The following is a 13,965-nucleotide window of genomic DNA, read 5'->3' as shown; positions in this document are numbered from 1 at the left end:
CCCCGTCTCTCTCCCTCTCCTGCGACCGGGAATATCCCCGTCTCTCTCTCTCTGGCCCGCTCCCAGGAATATCCCAGTCTCTCTTTCTCTCTCTCTCTCTCCTGCTCCCGGTAATATCCCCGTCTCTCTCTCTCTCGCCCGCTCCCCGGAATATCCCCGCCTCTCTCTCTCTAGCCCGCTCCCCGGAATATCCCCGTCTCTCTCTCTCTCTCACTCTCTCGCTCCCGGGATTATCCCCATCTCTCTCTCTCTCTCCCTCTCCCAGGAATAACTCTGTCTCTCTCTCTCTCTCTCTCCCGCTCCCGGGAATATCCCCATTTCTCTCTCTCTCTCTCTCTCTCTCCCGGGAATATCCCCATCTCTCTCTCTATCTCTTTCCCGCTCCCGGGAATATCCCCGTCTCTCTCTGTCTCCCATTCACGGGAATATCCCCATCTCTCCCTCTCTTCTCCCGCTGCCGGGAATATCCCCGTCTCTCTCTCTCTCTCTCTCTCCCGCGGCTGTGAATATCCTCATCTTTCTGTCTCCCTTTCCCGGGAATATCCCCGTCTCTCTCACTCTCTCCCGCTCCCGGGAATATCCCCGTATCTCTCTCTCTCTCTCTCCCGCTCCCGGGAATATCCCCGTCTCTCTCTCTCTCCCGGTCCCAGGAATGTCACCCTCTCTCTCTCTCTCTCTCTCCCGGGAATATCCCTGTCTCTCTCTCTCCCTGAAATATCCCCGTCTCTCTCTCCTCTCTCCCGCTCCCGGGAACATCCCAGTCTCAGCCTGTCTCTCCCGTTCCTTGAATATCCCCGTCTCTCGCTCTTTCTCCCGGTCCCGGGAATATTCCCTTCTCTCTCTCTCTCTCTCTCTCCCGCACATGGGAATATCCCCGTCTCACTCTCTCTCTCTCTCTCTCCCGCTCCCTGGAATAGCCCCATCTCTCTCTCTCTCTCCCGCTCCCGGGAATATCGCCGTCTCTCTCTCTCTCTCTCCCGCTCCTGGGAATATCCCCGTCTCTCTCTCTCTCCCACTCCCAGGAATTTCCCTGTCTCTCTCTATCCCGCTCCCCGGAATATCGCCGCCTCTCTCTTTCTCTCTCTCCTGCTACTGTGAATATCCCTGTCTCTCTCCCTCTCCTGCGACCGGGAATATCCCCGTCTCTCTCTGTCTCCCATTCACGGGAATATCCCCATCTCTCCCTCTCTTCTCCCGCTGCCGGGAATATCCCCGTCTCTCTCTCTCTCTCTCTCTCCCGCGGCTGTGAATATCCTCATCTTTCTGTCTCCCTTTCCCGGGAATATCCCCGTCTCTCTCACTCTCTCCCGCTCCCGGGAATATCCCCGTATCTCTCTCTCTCTCTCTCCCGCTCCCGGGAATATCCCCGTCTCTTTCTCTCTCCCGGTCCCAGGAATGTCACCCTCTCTCTCTCTCTCTCTCTCCCGGGAATATCCCTGTCTCTCTCTCTCCCTGAAATATCCCCGTCTCTCTCTCCTCTCTCCCGCTCCCGGGAACACCCCAGTCTCAGCCTGTCTCTCCCGTTCCTTGAATATCCCCGTCTCTCGCTCTTTCTCCCGGTCCCGGGAATATTCCCTTCTCTCTCTCTCTCTCTCTCTCCCGCACATGGGAATATCCCCGTCTCACTCTCTCTCTCTCTCTCTCCCGCTCCCTGGAATAGCCCCATCTCTCTCTCTCTCTCCCGCTCCCGGGAATATCGCCGTCTCTCTCTCTCTCTCTCCCGCTCCTGGGAATTTCCCCGTCTCTCTCTCTCTCCCACTCCCAGGAATTTCCCTCTCTCTCTCTATCCCGCTCCCCGGAATATCGCCGCCTCTCTCTTTCTCTCTCTCCTGCTACTGTGAATATCCCTGTCTCTCTCCCTCTCCTGCGACCGGGAATATCCCTGTCTCTCTCTCTCTCTCCCACTCCCAGGAATATCCCAGTCTCTCTTTCTCTCTCTCTCTCTCTCTACTGCTCCCGGGAATATCCCCGTCTCTCTCTCTCTCGCCCGCTCCCCGGAATATCCCGCCTCTCTCTCTCTCGCCCGCTCCCCGGAATATCACCGTCTCTCTCTCTCTCGCCCGCTCCCCGGAATATCCCCGTCTCTCTCTCTCTCACTCTCTCGCTCCCGGGATTATCCCCATCTCTCTCTCTCTCTTCCTCTCCCAGGAATAACTCTGTCTCTCTCTCTCTCTCTCCCGCTCCCGGGAATATACCCATCTCTCTCTCTCTCTCTCCCGCTCCCGGGAATATCCCCATCTCTCTCTCTATCTCTCTCCCGCTCCCGGGAATATCCCCGTCTCTCTCTCTCTCTCCTGCTCCCAGAATATCCCCGCTTCTCTCTCTCTCTCTCTCTCCCGCTCCCGGGAATACCCCCGTCTCTCTCTCTCTCCCTTCCCGGGAATATCCCCACCTCTCCCTCTCTTCTCCCGCTGCCGGGAATATCCGCGACTCTCTCTCTCTCTCTCTCTCCCTTTCCCGGGAATATCCCCGTCTCTCCCTCTCCCGCTGCCGGGAATATCCCCGTCTCTCTATCTCTCTCTCTCTCTCCCGGTCCCAGGAATATCACCCTCTCTCTCTCTCTCTCTCCCGGAAATACCCCCATCTCTCTCTCTCTCGCCCGCTCCCCGGAATATCCCCGTCTCTCTCTCTCTCACTCTCTCGCTCCCGGGATTATCCCCATCTCTCTCTCTCTCTCCCTCTCCCAGGAATAACTCTGTCTCTCTCTCTCTCTCTCTCCCGCTCCCGGGAATATCCCCATTTCTCTCTCTCTCTCTCTCTCTCCCGGGAATATCCCCATCTCTCTCTCTATCTCTCTCCCGCTCCCGGGAATATCCCCGTCTCTCTCTCTCTCTCCTGCTACCAGAATATCCCCGCTTCTCTCTCTCTCTCTCTCTCCCGCTCCCGGGAATACCCCCGTCTCTCTCTGTCTCCCATTCACGGGAATATCCCCATCTCTCCCTCTCTTCTCCCGCTGCCGGGAATATCCCCGTCTCTCTCTCTCTCTCTCTCTCCCGCGGCTGTGAATATCCTCATCTTTCTGTCTCCCTTTCCCGGGAATATCCCCGTCTCTCTCACTCTCTCCCGCTCCCGGGAATATCCCCATATCTCTCTCTCTCTCCCGCTCCCGGGAATATCCCCGTCTCTCTCTCTCTCCCGGTCCCAGGAATGTCACCCTCTCTCTCTCTCTCTCTCTCCCGGGAATATCCCTGTCTCTCTCTCTCCCTGAAATATCCCCGTCTCTCCTCTCTCCCGCTCCCGGGAACATCCCAGTCTCAGCCTGTCTCCCCCGTTCCTTGAATATCCCCGTCTCTCGCTCTTTCTCCCGGTCCCGGGAATATTCCCTTCTCTCTCTCTCTCTCTCTCTCCCGCACATGGGAATATCCCCGTCTCACTCTCTCTCTCTCTCTCTCCCGCTCCCTGGAATAGCCCCATCTCTCTCTCTCTCCCGCTCCCGGGAATATCGCCGTCTCTCTCTCTCTCTCTCCCGCTCCTGGGAATATCCCCGTCTCTCTCTCTCTCCCACTCCCAGGAATATCCCTGTCTCTCTCTCTCTCTCTCCCGCTCCCGGGAATATCCCAGTCTCTCTTTCTCTCTCTCTCTCTCCCGCTCCTGGGAATATCACCGTCTCTCTCTCTCTATCCCGCTCCCCGGAATATCGCCGCCTCTCTCTTTCTCTCTCTCCTGCTCCCGGGAATATCGCCGTCTATCTCTCTCTCTCTCCCGCTCCTGGGAATATCCCCGTCTCTCTCTCTCTCCCACTCCCAGGAATATCCCTGTCTCTCTCCCGCTCCCGGGAATATCCCAGTCTCTCTTTCTCTCTCTCTCTCTCTCTCTCTCCCGCTCCTGGGAATATCACCATCTCTCTCTCTCTATCCCGCTCCCCGGAATATCGCCGCCTCTCTCTTTCTCTCTCTCCTGCTACTGTGAATATCCCCGTCTCTCTCCCTCTCCTGCGACCGGGAATATCCCTGTCTCTCTCTCTCTCTCCCGCTCCCAGGAATATCCCAGTCTCTCTTTCTCTCTCTCTCTCTCTCTCTCTCCTGCTCCCGGGAATATCCCTGTCTCTCTCTCTCTCGCCCGCTCCCCGGAATATCCCCGCCTCTCTCTCTCTCGCCCGCTCCCCGGAATATCACCGTCTTTCTCTCTCGCCCGCTCCCCGGAATATCCCCGTCTCTCTCTCTCTCACTCTCTCGCTCCCGGGATTATCCCCATCTCTCTCTCTCTCTCCCTCTCCCAGGAATAACTCTGTCTCTCTCTCTCTCTCTCCCGCTCCCGGGAATATCCCCATCTCTCTCTCTCCCGCTCCCGGAAATATCCCCATCTCTCTCTCTATCTCTCTCCCGCTCCCGGGAATATCCCCGTCTCTCTCTCTCTCTCCTGCTCCCAGAATATCCCCGCTTCTCTCTCTCTCTCTCTCTCCCGCTCCCGGGAATACCCCCGTCTCTCTCTCTCTCCCTTCCCGGGAATATCCCCATCTCTCCCTCTCTTCTCCCGCTGCCGGGAATATCCCCGTCTCTCTCTCTCTCTCTCTCTCCCTTTCCCGGGAATATCCCCGTCTCTCCCTCTCTCTCCCGCTGCCGGGAATATCCCCATCTCTCTATCTCTCTCTCTCTCTCCCGGTCCCAGGAATATCACCCTCTCTCTCTCTCCCTCTCCCGGAAATACCCCCGTCTCTCTCTCCTCTCTCCCGCTTCCGGGAATATCCCCGTCACTCTCTCTCTCGCTCCCACTCGCGGGAATATCCCCGTCACTCTCGCTCTCTCTCCCGCTCCCAGGAATATCCCCGTCACTCTCTCTCTCTCTTTCTCCCGCTCCCAGGAATATCCCCGTCTCTCTCTCTCTGTCTCTCCCGCAGCTGGGAATATCCCCGTCTCTCTCTCTCTCTCCCGTTCCCGGGAGTATCCCCGTCTCTCCCTCTCTTCTCCCGCTCCCGGGAATATCCCCGTCTCTCTCTCTCTCTCTCTGTCTCTCCCGGTCCCAGGAATATCAGCCCCTCTCTCCCGGAAATATCCCCGTCTCCCTCTCCTCTCTCCCGCTCCCGGGAACATCCCAGTCTCTGCCTGTCTCTCCCGTTCCTTGAATATGCCCGTCTCTCGCTCTCTCTCCCGGTCCCGGGAATATCCCCGTCTCTCTGTCTCACTCTCTCCCGCTCCCGGGAATATCCCTGTCTCTCACTCTCGGTCCCACTCGCGGTGAATATCCCCGTCTCCCTTTCACTCCCGCTCTCGGGAATATCCCTGTCACTCTCTCTCTCCCTCTCTCCCACTCCCGGGAATGTCCCCGTCTCTCTCACTCTCTCTCCCACTCCCGGGAATATCCCAATCTCTCTCTCTCTCTCTCTCTCTCGTTCCCGGGAATATCCCCGTCTCCCTCTCTCTCTCTCTCTCTACCGCTCCCTGGAATATCCCCGTCTCTCTCTCTCCCGGGAACATCCCTGTCTCTCTCTCTCTCTCCCTCTCTCCCACTCCCGGGAATATCCCCGTCTCCCCCTCTCTCTCTCTCTCTCCCGCTCCCGGGAATATCCACGTCTCTCTCTCTCTCCAGCTCCCGGGAATATCCCCTTCTCTCTCTGTCTCTCTCTCCTACTCCCAGAATATCCCGTCTCTCTCTCTCTCTCTATCCCCCGCTCCCCGGAATATCCCCGTCTCCGTCTCTCTCTCTCCCGCTCCCGCGTATATCCCCGTCTCTCTCTCTCTCTCCCGCTCCCGGGAATATCCCCGTCTCTCTCTCTCTCTCTCCCGCTCCCGGGAATATCCCCGTCTCACTCTCTCTCTCTCTCTCTCTCACTGCCGGGAATATCCCCGTCTCTCTCTCTCTCTCTCTCCTGCTCCCGGGAATATCCCCGTATCTCTCTCTCTCTCCCCCTCCCGGGAATATCCCCGTCTCCCTGTCTCACTCTCTCCCGCTCCCGGGAATATCCCTGTCTCTCTCTCTCTGTCCCACTCGCGGTGAATATCCCCGTTAACCTTTCTCTCCCGCTCTCGGGAATATCCCTGTCTCTCTCTCTCTCCCTCTCTCCCACTCCCGGGAATGTCCCCGTCTCTCTCTCTCACTCTCCCGCTCCCTGGAATATCCCCGTCTCTCTCTCTCTCTCTCTCCCGTTCCCAGGAATGTCCCCGTCTCTCTCTCTCTCCCACTCCCGGGAATATCCCAATCTCTCTCTCTCTCTCTCGTTCCCGGGAATATCCCCGTCTCCCTCTCTCTCTCTCTCTCTCTACCGCTCCCGGGAATATCCCCGTCTCTCTCTCTCCCGGGAACATCCCTGTCTCTCTCTCTCTCTCCCTCTCTCCCACTCCCGGGAATATCCCCGTCTCCCTCTCTCTCTCCCGCTCCCGGAAATATCCCATTCACTCTCTCTCTCTCTCCCGGGAATATCCCCGTCTCTCTCTCTCTCTCTCTCCCTCTCCCAGGAATATCCCCTTCTCTCTCTCTCTCCCGCTCCCGGGAATATCCACGTCTCTCTCTCTCTCCAGCTCCCGGGAATATCCCCGTCTCTCTCTCTCTCTGTCTCTCTCTCCCTCTCCCAGGAATATCCCATTCTCTCTCTCTCTCCCGCTCCCAGGAATATCCCCTTCTCTCTCTCTCTCCCGCTCCCGGGAATATCCACGTCTCTCTCTCTCTCCAGCTCCCGGGAATATCCCCGTCTCTCTCTCTCTCTCCTACTCCCAGAATATCCCGTCTCTCTCTCACTCTCCCACTCCCGGGTATATCCCAGTCTCTCTCCAACGCCCGGTAATATCCCCATCTCTCTCTCTCTCTCTCTCTATCCCCCGCTCCCGGGAATATCCCCGTCTCTCTCTCTCTCTCCCCCTCCCGGGAATATCCCCGTCTCTCTGTCTCACTCTCTCCCGCTCCCGGGAATATCCCTGTCTCTCTCTCTCTGTCCCACTCGCGGTGAATATCCCCGTCTACCTTTCTCTCCCGCTCTCGGGAATATCCCTGTCACTCTCTCTCTCCCTCTCTCCCACTCCCGGGAATGTCCCCGTCTCTCTCTCTCTCCCGCTCCCTGGAATGTCCCCGTCTCTCTCTCTCTCTCCCGCTCCCGCGAATATCCCCGTCTCTCTCTCTCTCTCTCCTGCTCCCGGGAATATCCCCGTCTCTCTCTCTCTCTCTATCCCGCTCCCTGGAATATCCCCATCTCTCTCTCTGTCTCTCACGCTCCCGGGAATATCCCCGTCTCTCTCTCTTTCTCTGTCTCTCCCGCTCCCGGGAATATCCCCGTCTGTTTCTTTCTGTCCCCCTCCCAGAATATCCCCAGAATATCCCCGTCCCTCTCTCTCTCTCTCCCGCTCCCGGGAATATCCCAGTCTCTCTCTGTCTCTCCCGCTCCCGGGGATATCCCCGTCTCTCTCTCTCCCCCTCCCGGGCATATCCCCGTCTCTCTGGCTCTCTCCCGCTCCCAGGAATATCCCCGTGTCTCTGTCTCTCTCTCTCTCTCCCGCTCCCAGGAATATCCCCGTGTCTCTCTCCCTCCCGCTCCTGGGAATAGCCCCGTCTCTCTCTCTCTCTCCCGCTCCCGGGAATATCCCCCCTCTCTCTCTCTCTCTCTCCCTCTCCCAGGAACATCTCCGTCTCTCTCTCTCTCTCTCTCTCTCCCGCTCCCGGGAATATCCCCGTCTCTCTCTCTCTCCCTCTCCCGCGAATATCCCCGTCTCTCTCTCTCTCCCGCTCCCGGGAGTATCCCCGTCTCTCTCTCTCTCTCCCGGGAATATCCCCGTCTCTCTCTCTCTCTCTCCCGGGAATATCCCCGTTTCTCTCTCTCTTTTTTTCCGCTCCCGGGAATATCCCCATCTCTCTCTCTCTCTCTCCCGCTCCCGGTAATATCCCCGTCTCTCTCTCTCTGTCGTTCCCGAGAATATTCCTGTCTCTCTCTCTCCCGCTCATGGGAATATCCCCGTCTCTCTCTCCCGCTCCCGGGAATATCCCCGTCTCTCTCTCTGTCGTTCCCGGGAATATCCCTGTCTCTCTCTGTCTCTCTCCCGCTCCCGGGAATATCCCCGTCTCTCTCTCCCGCTCCCGGAAATATCCCCGTCTCTCTTTCTCTCTCTCTCCCGCTCCTGGGAATATCCCCGTCTCTCTCGCTCTCTCTCTGGCGTTCCTGGGAATATCCCCGTCTCTCTTTCTCTCTCTCTCCCGCTCCTGGGAATATCCCCGTCTCTCTCTCTCTCCCGCTCCTGGGAATGAAGACCGCTGGAACCTGGGGGTAAGTTTTTAAATCATTTACCTGTTCCCAAGCTGCTCCCCGCCTCTCTCTCTCTCTCCCTGTCCCGTAAATGAATAATATTCCCTCTCCTGCTGAGTTTATCCCACTGCACATTTCACACACGTCCTCCTGAATACAATGTGAAATGGAAACACAACATTCTGCAAATACTCAGCAGCTCAGTCAGCTTCTGTGGAGAGAATCAGAGTTACTGTTTGGAGTTGTGATAACTCCTCTGTCCTGACGAAGGGTCATCACAAATAGAAAGGTTAATTCTGTTTCTCTCCACACAGGCTGCCTGACCAGCTGAGTAATTCCTGCTTCATTTTATTGTGATTTCCCCAGTCCAGCGACTGACTCTGTGATTGTTCTTTCAGTCCTGGTGGATCGACCATTCCTGATCAACTTGTTCCAGTCAATCACTGCTCCACACTGGCTCCGGGCTGGTTAAACGGTAATTTCAGACTCTATTATCTCAGATTTCCATTGACTGTCCAACATATTCACACTGGATACACTTTTCACTCTTTCTATCCCTCGTTTCAGGTGTTCATCCAACTCCGGGTGATGGGGAGGTGACGAGGAAAGTTTGTTTTCACTGGAATGGAGATTCCTGCGCCTGGAATGTGGAAATAAAGATCAAACGCTGCAGCGATTACTTTGTTTATTACTTGAAGAAGCCTCCCTTCTGTAACCTCGCTTACTGCACAGGTACATTGGGGTTTTTAGATGGAGTAAATGGGTAATTCTGGGATGTCCCAGGTCAGCAGCAGCAATGACAAAGTTACATCATAGAGCACTGGCTGGCGTGTTATAAAGGGTATCTCGAGACGGCTGAAAACGCACCCACGGGAGAGCAGAAACTGCACGTCCTGCACTCAAGGGTGAGCCCGGAGATTTACATCCTCCTCGAGGAAGCGGAAGACTTTGATGCAGCAATTGAGCTGCTAAAAGGACCCTCTGAAAACAGCGCGGGAGCTGAGTGAGCCGGGACAGTGAAAACAGCGCGAGTGGAGAGAGAGCCGGGACAGTGAAAACAGCGCGGGAGGAGAGTGAGCCGGGACAGTGAAAACAGCGCGGGAGCTGAGTGAGCCGGGACAGTGAAAACAGCGCGGGAGGAGAGAGAGCCGGGACAGTGAAAACAGCGCGGGAGCTGAGTGAACCGCAACAGTGAAAACAGCGCGGGAGGAGAGACAGCCGGGACAGTGAAAACAGCGCGGGAGGAGAGACAGCCGGGACAGTGAAAACAGCGCGGGAGGAGAGTGAGCCGGGACAGTGAAAACAGCGCGGGAGGAGAGACAGCCGGGACAGTGAAAACAGCGCGGGAGGAGAGAGAGCCGGGACAGTGAAAACAGCGCGGGAGGAGAGACAGCCGGGACAGTGAAAACAGCGCGGGAGGAGAGACAGCCGGGACAGTGAAAACAGCGCGAGAGCTGAATGAGCCGGGACAGTGAAAACAGCGCGAGTGGAGAGACAGCCGGGACAGTGAAAACAGCGCGAGAGCTGAGTGAGCCGGGACAGTGAAAACAGCGCGGGAGGAGAGAGAGCCGGGACAGTGAAAACAGCGCGGGAGGAGAGACAGCCGGGACAGTGAAAACAGCGCGGGAGGAGAGACAGCCGGGACAGTGAAAACAGCGCGGGAGGAGAGAGAGCCGGGACAGTGAAAACAGCGCGGGAGCTGAGTGAGCCGGGACAGTGAAAACAGCGCGGGAGGAGAGACAGCCGGGAGAGTGAAAACAGCGCGGGAGGAGAGACAGCTGGGAGAGTGAAAACAGCGCGGGAGGAGAGTGAGCCGGGACAGTGAAAACAGCGCGGGAGGAGAGACAGCCGGGACAGTGAAAACAGCGCGAGAGGAGAGTGAGCCGGGACAGTGAAAACAGCGCGGGAGGAGAGTGAGCCGGGACAGTGAAAACAGCGCGGGAGGAGAGAGAGCCGGGACAGTGAAAACAGCGCGGGAGGAGAGACAGCCGGGACAGTGAAAACAGCGCGGGAGGAGAGACAGCCGGGACAGTGAAAACAGCGCGAGAGCTGAGTGAGCCGGGACAGTGAAAACAGCGCGAGAGCTGAGTGAGCCGGGACAGTGAAAACAGCGCGAGTGGAGAGACAGCCGGGACAGTGAAAACAGCGCGAGAGCTGAGTGAGCCGGGACAGTGAAAACAGCGCGGGAGGAGAGAGAGCCGGGACAGTGAAAACAGCGCGGGAGGAGAGACAGCCGGGACAGTGAAAACAGCGCGGGAGGAGAGACAGCCGGGACAGTGAAAACAGCGCGGGAGGAGAGAGAGCCGGGACAGTGAAAACAGCGCGAGTGGAGAGAGAGCCGGGACAGTGAAAACAGCGCGGGAGCTGAGTGAGCCGGGACAGTGAAAACAGCGCGGGAGGAGAGACAGCCGGGAGAGTGAAAACAGCGCGGGAGGAGAGTGAGCCGGGACAGTGAAAACAGCGCGGGAGGAGAGACAGCCGGGACAGTGAAAACAGCGCGGGAGGAGAGAGAGCCGGGACAGTGAAAACAGCGCGGGAGGAGAGACAGCCGGGACAGTGAAAACAGCGCGGGAGGAGAGACAGCCGGGACAGTGAAAACAGCGCGAGAGCTGAGTGAGCCGGGACAGTGAAAACAGCGCGAGAGCTGAGTGAGCCGGGACAGTGAAAACAGCGCGAGTGGAGAGACAGCCGGGACAGTGAAAACAGCGCGAGAGCTGAGTGAGCCGGGACAGTGAAAACAGCGCGGGAGGAGAGAGAGCCGGGACAGTGAAAACAGCGCGGGAGGAGAGACAGCCGGGACAGTGAAAACAGCGCGGGAGGAGAGACAGCCGGGACAGTGAAAACAGCGCGGGAGGAGAGACAGCCGGGACTCTGAAAACAGCGCGAGAGCTGAGTGAGCCGGGACAGTGAAAACAGCGCGGGAGGAGAGACAGCCGGGACAGTGAAAACAGCGCGGGAGGAGAGAGAGCCGGGACTCTGAAAACAGTGCGGGAGGAGAGAGAGCCGGGACTCTGAAAACAGTGCGGGAGGAGAGAGAGCCGGGACAGTGAAAACAGCACGGGAGGAGAGACAGCCGGGACAGTGAAAACAGCGCGGGAGCTGAGTGAGCCAGGACAGTGAAAACAGCGCGGGAGGATTGAGAGCCGGGACAGTGAAAACAGTGTGAGAGGAGAGAGAGCCGGGACAGTGAAAACAGCGCGGGAGGAGAGTGAGCCGGGACAGTGAAAACAGCACGGGAGGAGAGACAGCCGGGACAGTGAAAACAGCGCGGGAGCTGAGTGAGCCAGGACAGTGAAAACAGCGCGGGAGGATAGAGTGCCGGGACAGTGAAAACAGTGTGAGAGGAGAGAGAGCCGGGACAGTGAAAACAGCGCGGGAGGAGAGTGAGCCGGGACAGTGAAAACAGCGCGGGAGGAGAGACAGCCGGGACAGTGAAAACAGCGCGGGAGCTGAGTGAGCCGGGACAGTGAAAACAGCGCAAGTGGAGAGAGAGCCGGGACAGTGAAAACAGCGCGAGAGCTGAGTGAGCCGGGACAGTGAAAACAGCGCAAGTGGAGAGAGAGCCGGGACAGTGAAAACAGCGCGGGAGGAGAGACAGCCGGGACAGTGAAAACAGCGCGAGAGCTGAGTGAGCCGGGACAGTGAAAACAGCGCAAGTGGAGAGAGAGCCGGGACAGTGAAAACAGCGCGGGAGGAGAGAGAGCCGGGACAGTGAAAACAGCGCGGGAGCTGAGTGAGCCGGGACAGTGAAAACAGTGCAAGAGGAGAGAGAGCCGGGACAGTGAAAACAGCGCGAGAGCTGAGTGAGCCGGGAGAGTGAAAACAGCGCGGGAGATTTAAAAAGCGCGGGAGCTGAGGGAGCCAGGACTCTGAAAACAGCGCGGGAGCTGAGTGAGCCGGGACTCTGTAACAGCGCGAGAGGTGAGTGAGCCGGGACAGTGAAAAGAGCGCGGGAGCTGAGTGAGCCGGGACAGTGAAAACAGCGCGGGAGGAGAGACAGCCGGGAGAGTGAAAACAGCGCGGGAGGAGAGTGAGCCGGGACAGTGAAAACAGCGCGGGAGGAGAGACAGCCGGGACAGTGAAAACAGCGCGAGAGCTGAGTGAGCCGGGACAGTGAAAACAGCGCGAGTGGAGAGACAGCCGGGACAGTGAAAACAGCGCGAGAGCTGAGTGAGCCGGGACAGTGAAAACAGCGCGGGAGGAGAGAGAGCCGGGACAGTGAAAACAGCGCGGGAGGAGAGACAGCCGGGACAGTGAAAACAGCGCGGGAGGAGAGACAGCCGGGACAGTGAAAACAGCGCGGGAGGAGAGACAGCCGGGACTCTGAAAACAGCGCGAGAGCTGAGTGAGCCGGGACAGTGAAAACAGCGCGGGAGGAGAGAGAGCCGGGACAGTGAAAACAGCGCGGGAGGAGAGACAGCCGGGACAGTGAAAACAGCGCGAGAGCTGAGTGAGCCGGGACAGTGAAAACAGCGCGGGAGGAGAGACAGCCGGGACAGTGAAAACAGCGCGGGAGGAGAGAGAGCCGGGACTCTGAAAACAGTGCGGGAGGAGAGAGAGCCGGGACTCTGAAAACAGTGCGGGAGGAGAGAGAGCCGGGACAGTGAAAACAGCACGGGAGGAGAGACGGCCGGGACAGTGAAAACAGCGCGGGAGCTGAGTGAGCCAGGACAGTGAAAACAGCGCGGGAGGATAGAGAGCCGGGACAGTGAAAACAGCGCGGGAGGAGAGACAGCCGGGAGAGTGAAAACAGCGCGGGAGGAGAGTGAGCCGGGACAGTGAAAACAGCGCGGGAGGAGAGACAGCCGGGACAGTGAAAACAGCGCGGGAGGAGAGACAGCCGGGACAGTGAAAACAGCGCGAGAGCTGAGTGAGCCGGGACAGTGAAAACAGCGCAAGTGGAGAGAGAGCCGGGACAGTGAAAACAGCGCGGGAGGAGAGAGAGCCGGGACAGTGAAAACAGCGCGGGAGCTGAGTGAGCCGGGACAGTGAAAACAGTGCAAGAGGAGAGAGAGCCGGGACAGTGAAAACAGCGCGAGAGCTGAGTGAGCCGGGAGAGTGAAAACAGCGCGGGAGATTTAAAAAGCGCGGGAGCTGAGGGAGCCAGGACTCTGAAAACAGCGCGGGAGCTGAGTGAGCCGGGACTCTGATAACAGCGCGAGAGGTGAGTGAGCCGGGACAGTGAAAAGAGCGCAGGAGATTTAAAAAGCGCGGGAGATGCGAGTCGGAGCGGAGATTTTAAAAGATCGCGGCCTAGTTTCAGGAGCCATTCGGAGGGGGAGGAGCAGTCTCTGTCAGGGAGAGAACCTGAGAACATCTAAGACACTCAGAGGGTAAGAAGGTAAGTAAGTGATTTTTACTCATTTTTACTTTTATACCTTTTTCAAATTGTGTGTGTCGGGGGGAAACTGAAGTGACATCACAGAAAAGCTGTGGCCTGAGTGGCTGGTTGGGAATCTACACTAAATTTAAAAAATTAAGCATTGGTAACTAATTAAACATAATTACTTAATTATAATTTAGAGAGATATCTAAGCCAGAGATCGGAGAGTACTATATTTAGCTTTTGCATTTCTATTAGAAATCTAGTGCTAGGAAACAGATAGTTAACAGTAACTTTGAAATTTAAAAAAAATATATTAAAAAAAATTTTTTTTTAATTTTAATTTTAATTAATTGACGCAATGTCAGTTAGAGGGGTGCAGTGCTCTGACTGTGAGATGTGGCAGGTCCGGGAGGCTTCCAGCGTCCCGGATGGCTTCATCTGCAGAAAGTGCACCCAACTGCAGCTCCTCACAGAC

General features: G+C 57.4%; 1 protein-coding gene across 1 annotated transcript in view; it reads left to right on the top strand.

Annotated features, from left to right (window-relative positions):
• LOC140403267 (uncharacterized) overlaps positions 1-13,965 on the top strand; it is a 209,924-nt gene that overhangs the window by 92,041 nt on the left and 103,918 nt on the right. Inside the window, exons 4-5 of the mRNA XM_072491043.1 lie at positions 8,563-8,639; positions 8,732-8,896. Of these exons, the coding sequence (XP_072347144.1) occupies positions 8,563-8,639; positions 8,732-8,896 (242 nt within the window). The remainder of the gene's footprint in view (positions 1-8,562; positions 8,640-8,731; positions 8,897-13,965) is intronic.

The sequence above is a fragment of the Scyliorhinus torazame genome, chromosome 27 (genome assembly GCF_047496885.1).
Source record: "Scyliorhinus torazame isolate Kashiwa2021f chromosome 27, sScyTor2.1, whole genome shotgun sequence".
Taxonomy (NCBI): Eukaryota; Metazoa; Chordata; class Chondrichthyes; order Carcharhiniformes; family Scyliorhinidae; genus Scyliorhinus; species Scyliorhinus torazame.
This window is presented reverse-complemented; position numbering and strand designations above follow the sequence as displayed.